The sequence below is a fragment of the Pezoporus flaviventris genome, unplaced genomic scaffold (assembly GCF_033815535.1).
Source record: "Pezoporus flaviventris isolate CSIRO_AGI_PZ_B2104156 unplaced genomic scaffold, CSIRO_AGI_Pfla_v1 ptg000020l, whole genome shotgun sequence".
Classification (NCBI taxonomy): domain Eukaryota; kingdom Metazoa; phylum Chordata; class Aves; order Psittaciformes; family Psittacidae; genus Pezoporus; species Pezoporus flaviventris.
This window is the reverse complement of record NW_026892568.1, coordinates 7308411-7324723: the sequence shown is the minus strand read 5'-3', so window position 1 is coordinate 7324723 and position 16313 is coordinate 7308411. Positions and strand designations below refer to the sequence as shown.

Genomic DNA, 16313 nt, shown 5'->3' with positions numbered 1-16313 from the left:
TCAGCCTTCCTGTGCAGTTTGGCATCTTCCATAGTTGGTACTGATCACTTGACTCGCCCATGGGCATATGGGAGCAGTGGTCTGGGGCTGTGCAGCTGCCACCCCCTTCCCTCCCCAGACCAGGTCAGGTCAGGCCAAGCCTGGCTGAGGCTACAGCCAGCTCTGGCCACACACTTGTCCCCCCTTTCCTCTCTTCCCCTTGGGTGTGGTCAGGCACCACCCTGCTCCCTGCTGGGCTGGCAGAGGTTTATCTGCACATGATTCAGTGTTCCCCCCACTCCCAGCCATTTAGAACTCCCCTGCTGGCACTTCCCTCTCTCTGAAGCCAGGTGTAGGTCTGTACACCCCTGCAGCTCTTCAGTGTGGCAGGCACTCACGTTCAATTGAAAGTCGTCACAGTTTAGAGCAAGAGAAACCCAGTAGGCACAAGCTTGTTGAAAGCCACATCTTGAAAACTTGAGTTGATGACAGTAACCCAAAGAGATTTTAATGATGAATACTTGCAGAAATGAGAAAAAACATACGTAGTCCACTACTTCAGAGCCTCCTGTGATTGTGCTCGGCCAGGCTTCTTAGTAAGGTCTGCTAGACTTCTTGATCAGTACTGGCCACTCGTATACTGTCCTTCCAAAGGTGTGGAATAGCCAGGGCAGTGCTTTGACCCGTGCACTCCCCTCAGCCCCATCAGAGCTTGTCATCAGTCATTTCTAGAAACTGAGCATAGACATCCCTTGAGCATTCCCCTTTTTGGTTGAACAAGAACTTGTAGTAGCTGCCATCTGCGCATATTGCTGAAACAGAGACAAAGAGGGTCAGTTCAGCTGGGCAGAGGGATAGGTTTGCTCCCCAGCTCCCGGCCACTGTAGCCCAAAACCTGGTTCTCCAGACAGAACCTGGAGAAGCCTCCACTGCTTACCTAGGACAGCGTTTGGCTCTGTTCCAAAGGCACAGATGCATGGAGAGCCTGAGGGAACCTGAAATTTGGAAAAACTCCATTTGGAACTGAAGTATTTGGGGAGAAAGGTGGCAGAGGCCAAACTGAAAGAGAGAGAGGGGAAAAAAAGGCATAACAACTTAGTAAGGTGTTGACTCAAGTCGATTTAGAACTGCTCGTGTGTCTGCACATGTCATCGGGTTCACGCTAATGGCTTTTGTTTTCTTCCACAAAGTATCCAATAATAGGTATGATTCCCCTTCGGGGGGGGGGGGGGGGGACACACCCTGCCACTAACTACATTTCTGCTTTTACATTTTTAAGCAACTGCAAAAACTGCCCAAAACCTTGATTTTTAGTCAGAGTTTAGAGACTGCTTTATGTGAAATAGCCACAAACTATGTGCTGAGATGGCCACAAACTATGTGCTGAGATGGCCACAAAAGCAACACCCTGACCTGCTGCTGGAATCCTACTGCTTACCCTCCCAAATCCACAGCTTCACTCAAGCACAGCAGACTGGTCTTACCACCTCCATAGTGCAGGTACTTGGTACTGCCTGACAAGACCCATAATTTGAAGTCTTGTTAAAGCCCCTCCACAGCCCCCAAAGTCTTCAGAATGCCTCTGGCCCTACCTTGACTGCTTATTTCTTTTGGGGTCCTCTGCAGCAAAGATGTGCACTGTGCCGTGGTCGCTGGACACGCAGATCAGGGAAGCATCCTGATTGAAGTTAATACTGTAGAGAACACAGGCGGTTGCAGTCTTGCTACTGAACATAACCCCCACAGCTCCCAGTGTGCACAGCAATGGTGCTGCCGCCGCTGGCTGGAGCAACTGCAAGGCAGGGAGCAATGGCTCCGCTCTGCAGGTGCTGCTCCTTTGCTGACAGGATGGAAAGCCCCTCAGGGGTGAGTGTGTGCCCTCAAGCAGAGGGCCTGGTATATCAGCAGCCGTGCTGCAGTGTGCCTGGGCACAGACAACATCTGTGTGGGACATTCAGCCACTGCTGGGAGAACACACCCACTATGCTCTGAGGAGGTACTGGATTCAGTGGGCAACACTCATACCTGGAGTGGTGCTCAGTAAAAGAAGGGAAGTTGCCCCACTCCTGGGAAGATGCTTCCAGCAGTGGATTAGGGTCAAACCTCTGCCGGGGCTCTCGCATGCAGAGTGGCACTGTGTGAGAATAAACCTCCCCTTGTCCCAGGGTGTCCACCCCAGCCTCTCTGGGCACTGTTAAACTGTGGCATTGCCTTCCCCATATTCAGTGTGGAGGTGAAGTATGCCCCCAGCTCCCCTTTACTCGACACACAGCTCGATTATCAGTACATAATCCATGCTGGGCTTCGCCAGCTACTGCTTTCTCCTCACCAGCATGGAGCAGAGAAGAGGCAGCACAGGCCCAATGTACCCCTGTGCCTGCAGCACTGTCACTTCCCTCTGCTTTCTGGAGATGACTTGTGTGCTGTTGCCACAAGGGTGCCTCAGCACAACACCACCCACAAGAGACAGCAATTAAACGTACCAGTAGATGTTGGCTGCCTGTGATCCTCTGCGTAGCTCCTGGATTAAATGCCCTGATGAAGTATCAAATATTCTTATGAGGGTCCCCTTGAAAAGGAATCAAGCATTACATTAGCAAAGACAGAGGCTTCTCTTTGCATCTGTGAATGCATCCGAGACTTCCACCTGATCAGCATGCCCTACATACACAGTTTTTCAACTCCCATAGGTCTGGGAGAACCTCTAACTTTTGGGAACTTCTGGGAAGGATTATCAAATTTCACACACGCCCCACAATATTACAGTGTTTTGGTTCTTGTTCCTTAGCTACTCAACTGAGGAAGTTTCTCCCAGGTTATGTTGCAAAGCACTAGTACAGCCCTGGCCTTAGTTTGCAAACACTGGAGCAGACTTGTGTATAGCTTTTTGGGCTGGTGTTCTGCGTATAACTTTTTTCTTGTTCCCCACATTCCCTATTGTGCTTTGGTTGCTACTGTGGAATTTCTTTTTCCCACTAAATACATTCAGGCTGCGGCTGGACTCACAATTAGTTCAGTTGAAGTAATGCAGAAGAATTAGTTACCTGTCACATGCTTATTATCTGTATTGATCCAACCCTGAGGGATCCCAGAGTCAGGTTACAGACAGTGCTGTGCTGGAGAACTGCACTTTGGTTAAACCAAGCTGACACCAGAGACGCAGAACAAGTCAGTGATACCAAATAAAGGGACTTTCACCTGATTAAAAGAGGGTCTGCCTCATCCCCCACAACTCCTGCCATACACCTGGTTAACAAAAGCATCTTTCTGGTCACACACCAGTAACTATCACAACCCAGCAGAGAGAAGTAAATATCAGCTGAGTTCTGATTTAAGACTCAAGCTGGAGATGTCCACTTGCACCCTGCTCACAATGGCAGTTTGCCCATCCTCCTATTTCAGGCTGAAAACACTGAACCTTTTCTCTATACCAAGAGAGGAATGTGTCAAGACAAATTCAGCAGATGACTGTTCTATTTAGCAATGGAGTTAAGCTCAGTTAAGAAAGCCTATGGCTGCACTTTCTGTTTTAAAGCTTTTTGAGCTATAGGCTGTGCAGTAGAAACTCTTCTAAGCAGAGACTGGATGGATTAATTTAGCTTCTCTTGAGCAAGTCATTTCAGCCGAGTGCAAGAAGGTAACAAGGACCTCAGCCCCAGTGCTCCTCAGGAGCCACATCTCACAAGCCAACTTCCCAGACATCCCATGGAGAGAGAGGGCAGCTCCACAGCTTTGTCTCCTGTCTGGTGCTCCTTTCAGCACCAGCCCAGAGGGTTTTGCATTACACACAGTAACTTCAGATTTTTGTCAGCATAATTTAAGCAGAATTAATGAAGGTGAAAGAATGCAAATAAGCCTCCCCCCACCCCTTTGTTTTTAAAATCAATAGTATCTGATAGAAGAATGTGACACTTGTGCACTGCTTGGGCCAGATCTCATTCAAATGCCACTGAAGAGCCACTGGGGCAGTGGTCAAACACAAACATGACCTCTGGGTCACTGTGGTGTATCCTACCCCAGAGGAGCAGTGGAGATCCAGACTGACACCGTGTACAGCAGTGACAAATCTTCCAGGTAGTTACCGCCAGCCTTTCCTACAGAAAGGATGCTACTTCCTATTTCAGGAGAACTCACTGCACTGGAGCACACCGTACACCAGAGGTGGGAGGATGCAGGACTTACTTTTTCTGATGCTGTTGCAATCCTTGTTCCCTGCAGGTTCAAAGCGATGCAGCTCAAGACTCCTTCATGGGCTGGTATGTCTACAGGAGGCTTTTCTGTATTGGCAAGATCCACTATCTGCACGTGCCCAGTGTGTGTTCCAGGAAATGCAAGGAGAGAATTATTACTATTCGGACAGAGGACACAGAGACCTAGAAGACAAGGAAAAAAGAGAGCAACAGTGTAGTTTCCGTAAGAAAGTTCTCAAACATAAGTTTCCAAAATATTGGTAATTTCAGAACGAACAAACATGTAGGAAATCAGAATTTCATTTTAATGGCTACTGCAGCATCCCAAAACATGATCTGTCCATAAGTGCAAAGCACAGAGAAGTAAGGGAGTAGCATAGTTTCAACTTGCTCTCATCATTTCAAGAGTAAGCTAGTGGTGGTTACCCAAAACCTGCATGTTCTCAGAGATCAGCTCCATCAGTCTGCAACAGCAAAGGTGTTTAAATAAGAAATAAAGTCTCCTTAGGAGCTTAGAAAGGGTGAGAGTTTATAACAGGTGATAGTTTAGCTTCTCTACACAAACATGGAGTTTAGAGGGTCTTCACAGAAAGAGCACATGGCTCCTTCTTATAGAAACCAAATCTGTATTGTAACAGGAGTACACGAAAAAGCTTTTCTGTGCTTTTTTTTGTACATGAAAAAGCTTTTCTGTGCCAAGTATCAGCCTGGAGAAGAGAAGGCTCTGGGGAGACCTTAGAGCACTTCCCAGTGCCTAAAGGGGCCAAAAGAAAGCTGGAGAGGAGCTTTTCACATGGGCCTGTAGGAAGGGGAGACTGAGATGAGCTCTTAGGCAGAAGCTCTTCCCTGTGAGGGTGCTGAGGCGCTGGCACAGGGTGCCCAGAGAAGCTGTGGCTGCCCCATCCCTGGCAGTGTTCAAGGCCATGTTGGACGCAGGGGCTTGGAACTGGATGAGCTTTAAGGTCCCTTCCAACACAAACCATTCCATGAAGTAGTATTAAACGTTAATATCCATTTATAAATACAAAAGCGTCTCCACAGGGCATGACTACAGTGCACTAAGTAAACTGTTCAATGACTTACTAACCAACCCATTCGTGCAGGCACAGATGAACAGAACAAACCTGCAGGCATTCCCCAGCCCGCACACACACAACTGACCTTTAGGGTTGTAGCAGGTTTCAAAGACGTGCAGCTGGTGGGGATTGTGTGTGAACGTGAAAACTTTGATCATCGAGTCCAAGACTACCACAATCCTGAAAGAGACAAAGCGTTCCTGTGACTTGGGGTGGGTGAAACCGGGACACAGGTACCAACTCGGATCTGCAGAGGCTTTCAACTGATCTAATGGCTGTGTTCTCCTGTCCGTCCCCCCCTCCTCACAGCATTGCATCTATGAGCCTGCAAAGCCCTTTTATCCAACCCCTCCACCCACAGAGACTCCAGCTGTTAAGAGATGCTCTTGCTCTAGCTCTGCTGAATCCCTTTCACACTCCTCTGTACCTGGAAAAGCAGCAGCCATGTGAGAACACTTCCTGATATTAGGGGGCCAGAAAATCTTACAGCCTTTTCACCAAGGTTTCAGGTACCAGTTCACAGCCCAAGTACACTGCTAACACCTAACGCCTGCCCTTGAAAACCAGGTTTAATTCCTGGAGTTAAAGCAGGATCTTTTTCTTGCTACAAACAGCTAGAAATGAGTAAGAACAGCGTAGAGAACCAAACCATGTTTGGAACACTGTCATACCCACCTGTCTCTTCGCAGCTTAACGGCTTTGACTTCTGTTGAAAACTCTATCTCAATGACAGTTTTCTTCTTCAGGTCATCCCAGATCATTACTAGAACAGTGCAGAGATCGTGTTAGAAGAGCCTGAAGAGCCACATCCCTTGCAACAGCTTCTGGTGTCTGAGAAGGCTAATCAGAGGTGCATCCAATAGTAAGCAGTTACAGGCTGGCATCCTGCTAACCAGAATGTATTTAGCCACCACACACCAACCTGCTCTCTCATGCTGTGACTCGCGCAGGTAGGAGCTTGTAAACTACAACCACAAAAGCTGACAATACAAATAAGTACATTTTTCTAAACACAATCTGGGGTTTTTTGTTCTGCTCCAAGAGTTACAAATGAGGCAGCAGTAAAAAAAGTGTTGTATTTTCCCACAAAGCTTGCCAACAGGGAGCTTTTCCACCCTCAGGCTGCTGAGCCTGTGCATAGCTAACTGTGAGGAGCACAACCTTTGCCACCAGGTCACGGAGCCTGGGCACTGCAGTTAACACCACAGTGCTGCAACTTACCTCATTGCTCCCGCTGCACCATCCCCTTCACCCAGCCTTCGGGATGCCAGACCCCAGCTCAAGGAGGTCTGGTTTGTTTTGAGCTCCCCAGGCAGTTACACACAGAACAAAGCAACCCTTTCCAAGACCCCTCAGACTCACCTTTGTTAGGGGGGTACTTGGGCTTTTTTCCTCCACCTACCAGTGCTAAATAGTTGCAACGAAACAACATCTCAACGTGGCCAACGCCACCTTCTAGGAATTCTGCAAGACAAATGAATGTTATTTAAGTGTCAGACCCCATTACATTGACATCTCTTCCTCACCCCACTGTTAGAATAAAAGCTTGTGTTCTCCAGCACATCTCTCAGGCATCAGAGAAGACTAGTGTCTTCTTACCCTGGCTGACCCTAAAAAACAGAGAATCCTCTTGGTGACAGCAAGAAACCTTCACTAAAAGGGTGGGGGTTTGGGGGTTTTGTTTGATTTGTTCTGGTTTTGGTGCTTGTTTAAGATCAGAATTCTCCGCACAATTGCTTTATTTTTCACAGCAATCAAGACCACCCCTGCTGCTGTCACACAGCTGGGACAGGCTTTATCCTGATCTATAGAAAAAGCCCAGCAAAGTTTAAAACATGCTGCATGAGAGGAGATGAAGCAACATCATCTTGGCAGCTCAGTAACGCCTGTTACACAGCCGGCTTGGAAATAACCTGAGAAAGATTTCGTCAGCTCAGATGCATTCCTCACACACATTTCAAGTCTGGTGTTGCTCTATTATGCTACTGCCACGCATTTAGAAAGATGCCAGCAGCATTCATTAGTCATAACCTTTTTTATGTGCAAGGGGATGTGTCTTAATAGACTTGGGTTTGAGGGAAGAAGGGAAACACACAGCGATGAACTAGAAGCTCTAGTGCTGTGCAGGAGCACACCTGTAGCTGCTGGAACAGGTAAGTGCAGTCTGGCTCCAGCAAGCCTCAACTTGGTGATGCAGAAAAGCTGGTGCAGACAGCTTCTCCTTTGGAGAGCAAGAAAAAGAGGTTTCTTTTTACTGCAGAGAAAGTAGAATACACCATGCTCGTGGTGCAAGGGGAGGAACAAAGATAACCAGAGGGGTTTATAATAAAAGAATTGTTCTATTTAATGACATTTGAGGGGGGGGGCTTGGCTTTGTTTATGTAGCTTAGAGGGATGGTTGGCATTCCATTGAGGAGAGGGAACTGAACTGTCGGGAGGAGGCTGGCTGTGGCCTTCAAGGTAGATGAGCAGAGTTAATAATAAACTTCCAAAGACTGTCCAGTACCTCCATACACTGGTAGGCTGGAGCAGGAAATGCAGATGAAACCAGTGAACTGCTTCAAAGCTAAAGAAGCAGCTGAAATTTCACAAGGACAAGAGAGAGAGAGACCTACTGTCAGAAATAGGGATGGGAGAAACCAGCAACAATGCCTGAGGAGCAGGGAGCCCTACAACAGGAAGATGATGGAGATGTATGCATGAAGGAGAGGACAAAAGAGATTCAGTCAGATGCTAAGCAGCGTGGCAGTACATCTGGATGAGGAACTGATGCTGGGCCTTTGACCATACAATGCTGAAAGTAGATGCCTGGAAAGATAACCACACTGGAGCAGTAATGCCTTGGATTTCATACAAGTCCTTGTGGTTTCTTCACACCATTTTTAAGTTTCCTTCCTGAACAGCTGCATTTGGACATTACCCCCTTCTGCACCAGATTCTCCTCTTAACTCCATTAAAGCATTCAAAGCACGACAGCACATTTTACTATGAAGAGGTATTACCACCAGGACAAAAAGTCTTAAAATACTTACAAATGCTAGCCCAAGACAGTTTAAGAACATGCAGCGTGTTCTGGATCTGTTAGAACACTTTAATCATTCTCTTTACAGTTCTGACACTTGATAACTGGATGAGGAACTTCATGGAACTCCTGGCTATAAGACAGACAAGGCAGGGTGGAACAGGTAAGACCTGGCTTCATACTGGGTTACAGGAATCAATCAAATAGACAAGCTCCACCTGGGAATATTCTTAGGTAGGTGCAAAAATACACAGAAGATGACCAAGGTTTCTCTGTGCACCTATGCAGCCGGTACAGCCTGACCTCTCAGAATCCACAGGGAAAAGGCAATCCAACTTGGAAGGAGCATTGTGCCAGAGGAGTCCTGAAGCATGTCCAGAACCACTGGCAGGGAGAGTTCTGACACGGAACTCAACAGGACTTCAAGCTTCACTCTGATCCTTTGAGCACGCTATCACAGATGACAGTCCCAAGACATGTTACTTATGGAAGAATTTGCTATTAAGAATAGAAATAGTTTGTCAGCTTTGGTCACATGAATAGTGACTAAAATCCCTAACAGCACTAGAAAGTGAAAGCATGCCTGGTTTCATAGGAACTGCTCTGTTAAATACATTTTTCCTCTTATTAAATCCTTCCTATCACCACAGGCTGCGAACACTGGGTGACATGGTCAGCATGGCAGCTTTCTGCCTATATTTAGGGTTAGAATCAATGGCTAGGTTTCATTTTCCCTTATTTCTGCTGAGTTAGGTTTGCTTTCTGATGAAAAGCCCCACTACCTGTTAACGTGGTTCATTTGGTCATTTCTGGCAAGACATGATTACTGCTTTGAGATCCTTTCTTAAGCATACAGAGAATGTAAGATTTCAAGTATTAGAGGTGGGTGCTCAGAGCGCTCTTGCAAGCAATACTCTTTAAGTATGAGAAATGTTATGTTCAGATCTCCAGTAGAAAGGCAGCTGTGTCATTGCTGCACTAGATCACTCAGATTACTGCATAAGAACACAACAACTTCTCCTGATGGTACATGACACCGCTGCAGCAAGCAACTCCTCTCCCACTTGTGAACAACCAGGCAACTTATCTCCCACTCAGGACTACAGACATTAGCAATAGTTACACAATTCAGCCGTTGCAAGAATGTGAGACAAACACATCACCAGCCAGCTTTATGCAAAGTAATAGCATTTAAACATTTGAGTAAGTGAGAGTCCCTTCAGGACAAGCATGGACTTCCTTCCTTGAGGCTTTATTCAAAGCCTTCCAGTGATGGAACAGTGAAAGCTAAGCAGGAACCTTACAGAAAACACAAGAGTAGGATAAGCTTCCAAGGCAGAATTACCACAATATAATAAGTAAGCATTTTACCTTGTTTCTCTTTTTCTTTGAGGGGATCTGCATTATATACTCTGAATCCATTTTCCATTCCACATGCAAAGCATCCTGTAGTAAAAAGCACATATATATACACATATATAGTAACTGCGAGATAGATACACTCAAAAACTAAGCAAGAGCCAGAGGGTTAGGAGCATGACTTGGTAACTGCATTGTGTTAAACTCAGGCTGAAGACCACTTGCAGCTTTGTTAGTCATTGCAAGTGAAAACCCTTTAGACCAGTTGTCTTCCACTTTGAGTGGAGACCAGTGGAAAGTTCTCAGTATTCTTTTTTAGACAGGAGAGAAAACAATGGAAGGAAAGGAAAGCAATTCCCACCCCATCTGTATCCTATGCCAGGCACTGCAGAGGGAAGGAAACCTGTATTTTACTTCTTATGGCCCAGCAGTCATTATGAAGCAAACCCCCTCCTTTCTTATTAAATCCAAATTTACACTGCGGTTACAACTACAGGAGTATGATCCATTGCTCATGTTGCCACAGAAGAAAGTTTCTCAAACATAGCTTTAAAGAAAGCTCTAAGAGAGGTACTGCTGTCAGGTGTCAGTAATTGCATGCCAGTAGCTCAAGTCTAAACCAGGGAATTATTAGACGATAAATTAAAATACTCTGGAAAATAATTTCAATTACTTTTATGCAGTTACTAACATAAAGAAGTGCCCACATGAAGTTAGAGCAATTACAAGTCATTAAGAAGCAGCTACTGTTGCTGAAGGCAGACTGACAGAACATTAGCTACTCCATTATGTATGTGCACTGCATCAAAAACCCAGTTCAAGACGAAGGTACTGGAACAAAGATACTCAGATTAGCCTGATTTTACTTTTACCCACTGCAGTGACTGCAAGGGTATGAACCCCCCCAAATAAAATTGAGGAGCTGTGTCTAAAGGCACCCCTTCTCCATACTCAAACCCCAAAATCACAGGGTGGTGGGGAAGGAAGGGAAGCCTTCACTCTTAACGCATGGTCTCCAAACCATCTGCTCACAGCCAGGTCACCCATGACTTCCTGCACACAGACTCTACCGGTTTGCTGAGCAAAGGCTCAGAAGCTGGCAAAAAGGCTCAGAGTGCAAGAGGCTGCTTCAGGTATTCCTGGTGTTAAAGCTCACAAAGAGCCAGCAACGTTCACCCAACACACACTGCTCACTGCCTGTGCTCTGCACACTGTGAGCATAATACAAGCTCAACTGGAAAATTGGCATATGCTCACTGAAGAGCAAGGGAGCAACATTCAAGCCACATCTCCCACTGCCCCTATCCTGATGGAGGTTAAGATGTCACAGGAAACAATACAACTGGTGCCATCTTTTGTTGTTGTTGTTGTCATAAACCAGACAAAAAATGTCAATGTTCTTGCATAACAACATAAAAACTTACAAGAAACTTGATCTTGGCAACAGCATTACTTTAAAAACTGTAATTTGGTAAAAATACAGTGAATTTGAGATTCATTTTTAATACTTCAAGAGTTTAATTCCACGTAGCACCACTTAAAAAACAGCCACCAACCAAACTCAACTAAAGCCAACCAACCAAAGCCAACAGCAACATAAACAAGAGACACCCCACACCTCCACCCCCCCCGCTTTTGGGACAGGTATCCTACAGGGCGTGGGGAGCGTTTGGTAGCATCCTTCGAGTTCCCATTCAATGAACTCGAACATACAAAGGAATAATTACTACAAGATCCATCTCTGCACCCTTTAGTTAGGAAGGAAATCGATTAACCCTCTTATTGTAGACAGTCACCACCAGCAGAGCCACAGGCCCAACATACTGAACTGTTCTAACACTACCAGTTAGCTAACCAGAGAAGAAAATAACACACACAAACTTACCTCCCCAACCCGAAAGACTCACAGGCACAACTTCACCTGTCCAAGATCTTGTACCAAGTTAAGTGCAAAAAGCTCTTATTTACACGTGTAAATACACACAGTGAGCAACAGGAATAATTATAGACAATTAGTAAATATATTGAAATAGATGATTTTAAATTGACCATATTAATTTTACCTCCTCCCTTCTCCATGCATCATTCATTAGTCTGCTGCCAACTGAACACACAGGAATGCACTGCGCTGAAACCACAGCACCAACAAGCTGCTGCCTCCTGCAGTCTGCTTCCAGCAGATACATTGTACTTTACTGCGACAACTTGAAAGTAAATGACAATGGAAACGTGTCTCTACGTAAAACAATACCGTACTTCCGGTACCTGTAGTGTGTATCCATGTCATTATTTTTCCAACAACATTTTTATAACAGAGCATTGTGTTTCTAGGAGAGTGAAGCTGAAATGTTTGACAGTAAAAGAGCGCTGTAAAGTTCTACTTGTATTAGTATCAGCAGCTTACAACAAACCCAAATGGAACATTGCTGATGCAATAAAATGCAGACATGATGTTTCCTGTAGCACCACTACAGCTATTCTGCAGGAGTAACCTCGTGACTAAGACGTGGGCTGCTTTTGATGGCTTCGGAATCATCTATATTTTAACTGGAGACAGCACACCAGAATTGGCAACTGTGAGTAACAGTGAGATTCCCCACGCAGTGATCACTGCTGACAGAGATAGGAAGATCTCAAGTCACAGCAACTCCAAGGCAAATAAGAGGGAAAAAAACAACATACAGGAAGATTACCGCTACTCATTCAATTCCAGGTTACAGGAACAGTTTTGGAGCCTGGTGTTTCCTATCTGACTGAGCCCAGTGTTAACCAGTGGGATCCCAAATTCAGCAGCTATGGCTTATAAGCTTTTCTGTATGAGAGAGCTGGAGCAGGGCTGCCAGAAGAGGGAATTGCTGCAATAATAGATATGTTCTCTTCCATGGGAAGTCCACATCTCATTTTAAGAGGAGCCAGACATGCTGTCAAAGAGCCACTGACAGAAGACAACTCAGATACTTAAAGAAATAACTAAAACTTTAATTATTGCAGAATTATCAGCTTAACCCCTTATTCCTACAGTAAAAATGCCATTTACCAACACTTCCGGTGAGGCCACAAGCGAGTTTTGCTTTTCCAAAACCAAAGACAAAGGAAGGTTTAACCTCATGACTGCCCTAGAAGATGCCACAAGCTGAAAGGGGCATGAGGACATAAAGAAATCGGCAGGCTTTAGGGCTTAAGATCCAGAAACTGCCACAGTGAAGTCAAGGGAAGCAACAGGTTCCTGACCACAGCAAATTCTGTCTACAGCCGTAAGAGAGAGCACAGAATCCTACTAACATTTCTAGGTTCATACAGCAAAGCATTTCAGTCCACTAAAGGAGATCACACGAGGAAGCCAAGTGTTTCAACACGAAAACAAGTCCACACCTTGGTTTTCAAACTAGCTTTAGACTACAACAGTGACAAAAGAGAAACTTGACAGCAATTCACGTGTAGACTTTCTGGTGTGGTAATTTACGAGGAGGTTTTGCCTATTCATTGCTGTAAAGCAGTTTACTGTCCTGAAAGCATCAGAAGAGTGCCTGAAATAAGGCATCTATCAGCTGAAGTCAGAGTATTCTATTATAGAACACCTCAGAACGCCTTGCAATATGGGCCTTAATTTTGGGGCATTACACTATTTAATTTAAAACCAGAAAGTGGCAAAGACACCCAGTATGAAAGCAGTCTCACTCAAAAGAGAGCAAGGGAAGCACACCTCAGGAAGACAGCAGGTGCTTTATCACTTGTCAGTCAAAGACGATCATACCTGGACTGACTTACTAGCTCATTCCTCCCACCCTTCCACCATGATGGGACTGGCTAGTTTTAAAGTACTAGGAAATCAGGTTATTGTGACAATAAACGCAGACACCCACAGGACTGAGCTTCAGCACTTCAGTGACTCATACTTCTATTTTTGGTAGAAGCAACAAGGAAGAAGTGAGCTTTTCCTCTTACCCACTCTTCTCTGAGCAGCCACAAAACTACCTATGCTTTAAAAGGCCCTAGTAAAGTGTTAGCATGTTCCCTACAGTTCAAAAGTCATCATCCGCAACAGGAAGAGCTCCAGGAGCCTGCACATGAGACCCAAACATGGTTTGTTCCCGAAGTTCTTTGTTGTTACTCAGTTGGCTAGCCTGGCTAGGTAGGATGGGACCTGAATGCTGTCAGCTCACCAGTTCCCAAGATAAGTTCCTGAACTTTGGATGGGACCTTATCAAAAATAGTGTTTATTCCGCATTTACTGCTGCAGAATTTAAGGAAGCCTTTACAACAAAGAATAAGTTTTACATGATGAAACGATGCTCTAAAGGCATTTTGTAATAAGAGAGAAACTTCTCACACAGTTCTTATAACCCAGCCCCACCAAGGCTGCACATTCAGTGTTACCGCTTCCTCACAGACCCCTGCAGATCTGAAATGAAGCTCATGCTCACAAACCTCTTTTTCCATCTCTTTGCAAATGCAAGACGGAAACAAGTGTGGAGCTGCTGAAAACCTGACTTGTTTTCAAGTCAGCAGGAGAGCATGAAGAGAGCTACCAAGCAGCTCAGTCCATGAACACCTTAATACACCGCTGACAAAGCTTCTTCAGAGACATGAGACCAAATTCAACAGAATAATCCATTTCAACAGCACCAGCAACAGGTACATGAACCACAGCTGAAACAACAGCAGCTGCAAGACTGTCTTAGGCAAGAATACTACTTGTCAAGATAAAAGGATGCTACAAAATGACGACCGGGTAGCCCTTATTTCACAAAAATTACTCTTACTCATAAGACCGGTGCTATTTTTATATTGCAAAGCAAGACGTGGCCCATGCAATCCCTTTCTGGAACAGCTCTTCCACTTTCTAGCAAAGAAAAAGCAATAAATTGAGCATAAGGTGAAGCTTTTCAGTGGTTCATGCACCTGCGCTTGTCTGCCAGCGCAATCAGGAGCCTTAACTGTAATTTTTGGAATAAGAATGAGGCAAAGAAAAGGAAAGAAAACCAGGTTACACCACAATCTTGAACACAAAGTACTTCCACCGCGAAAGTGGCTTTTTGCGAGATACCTTTGCAGGATGCGTTTTCAAGTTTAAGTGCACTTAAAACCCTTTCAGGTCGGGGTTTAACGCTGACTTACACAACTCCCCAAGAAACGCTAGCCGGCTTTAAACAGTGCAGCTCGCAAGCCCCAAACCACCATGGACGCATTCACAGACACACGTTATCACACACCGTTCCTCCTCCCCTCCACACGCAGCTCCCTCCGAAGCGGCTGGGCGCACACACACCGGCACCAGCGAGCGGTGCAGCCGCCCCTCTGTGAACGCGGCCTTCCCGCTCCTTACGGCGGGGCAACACCTTCCGCAGCAGCAGCAGCGCCCAGCCCTCAGCACCTCAGCAGCCCGGGCAGCCCCGCCCGCCTTCCCGCACCGCGCCCCGGTTCCTCACCGCTGCCGGCAGCCCCGGCAGGCCCCGGCCCAGCGCCGCGCTCCCCTCACGGGCTCCGGGCGGTTTCCTCCGCCACCGTCCTGCGGCACAACCGCTGCACAGGGCCGGCCCCGGGAGCCCTCCGCACCGGGCGGGGCCCGCTCCCCTCACAGCGCCGCGCCGCGCCCCGCCACCCGCGCACGGCCCGGCCCAGCCCGGCCACCTCACCGTGGTCCTGGTTGAAGCCGGCGTAGAGCAGCCCATTGCCGTGCGGGTTGGCCGGGAGCAGGTTCATGGCTCCTGCCCGTTCGCGTCCGCCCGCCGCCCTTTAAACCATGGCGGCGCCCGCCCGCCTCAGCCCCGCCGCGGGAGCCCGCCGAGCCGAGCCGAGCCGAGCCGAGCCGAGCGGAACCGAAGCGGACAGGCCGGCGGCTGCTTCCGACCCCAGCAGGCAGCGCCGCCGAGCGCAGAGGACATCCACCGCCAGCGTGAGGAGCGCCGAGCGATCGAGCGGCGCCCCGCCCCGTCCCTGCGGCCGGGCGCGGAATGGCGGCGGGGGCGCCTGAGGCCCCCTCCGGTTGTGTGCGGAGCCGCGGAGCCCTGCTCCGTACCGGGAGCATCCCTCTCACCCCGCGGGCTTCTCAACCCAGGGCTGCAGCCTTGGAGCCGGGGTGGGGAGCCCAGGCTGGTACCACCGCACAGGACCCATGGGCTCCCTCCAGCTCTAGAGGGGCAGGTGGTAAGGAAGCTCTCCCATGAAGGGCACACCGGGTATGTCACCGGTAAAAACAAACAGAGCGAGAACATGCGAAAATAGGGGATGCTTTAACTTGGAAACGCAACTTGAGGGGAAGTCAGTAGTGAAGTTCCTTTAATCAAGATGATGGACCCAATGGCCTGTCGAGGTCCCTTCAAACTTAAGTTACCTCACGGCTTTGTGTGTGCTTGCCAGTGTGTGCCACTGATTCCATGTCCTAATATATATATAATATATAATTATGCATATTACATTGTATATATAATAGTTATATATGTAAAACATATATTTTTATATATAGAAATAAAATAATGACTCTGCATCACCAGCATTGAGGAGTGCTGCTCCAGCCTCTCCTTCTTACTCTGCCTTTATACTGGCTGGCAGAAGGAATAGAGAACCTGACCTTGAGAACACACACATCCGTATTAACATTCTCTCTCCCCAGGCATTCTTGCTGCATATCACATACAGAAAGGAAGGAAACCAATGACCCGGTGACTGAAGAGGCCAAGATCATAA

At 47.0% G+C, this 16313-nt stretch overlaps 1 protein-coding gene across 3 annotated transcripts; it reads right to left on the bottom strand.

Annotated features, from left to right (window-relative positions):
• Positions 1–461: 461 nt before the first annotated feature.
• Positions 462–15474, bottom strand: WDR45B (WD repeat domain 45B). 3 transcript variants are annotated; one of them, XM_061455628.1, is made up of 10 exons: positions 15263–15474; positions 9639–9713; positions 6608–6709; positions 5921–6008; positions 5331–5425; positions 4162–4352; positions 2463–2548; positions 1572–1673; positions 917–974; positions 462–791 (listed from the first exon to the last, which is right to left on the bottom strand). In XM_061455628.1, exons 1-9 carry the CDS (start codon positions 15327–15329, stop codon positions 917–919), a joined length of 864 nt encoding a protein of 287 aa, XP_061311612.1. In that variant the 5' UTR covers positions 15330–15474; the 3' UTR covers positions 462–791. The 3 variants fall into 3 exon arrangements, with proteins under 3 accessions (XP_061311612.1, XP_061311609.1, XP_061311610.1); XM_061455625.1 differs by having other exon boundaries at positions 917–1038; positions 15263–15473; XM_061455626.1 differs by lacking the exon at positions 9639–9713 and having other exon boundaries at positions 917–1038; positions 15263–15473.
• Between the last annotated feature and the right edge of the window lie 839 nt (positions 15475–16313).

Bases quoted from the DNA above. Each gene is read 5' to 3' on its own strand.
- WDR45B (XM_061455625.1), bottom strand. From the start codon at position 15,329: ATGAACCTGCTCCCGGCCAACCCGCACGGCAATGGGCTGCTCTACGCC. The intron at 5,426-5,920 runs GTGGGTATGACA...TGTCTCTTTCAG, and splicing joins GTTAAGCTGCGAAGAGACAG to GATTGTGGTAGTCTTGGACT. The intron at 1,039-1,571 runs GTAGGGCCAGAG...TCTCTCTTTCAG, and splicing joins AAAAGAAATAAGCAGTCAAG to TTTGGCCTCTGCCACCTTTC.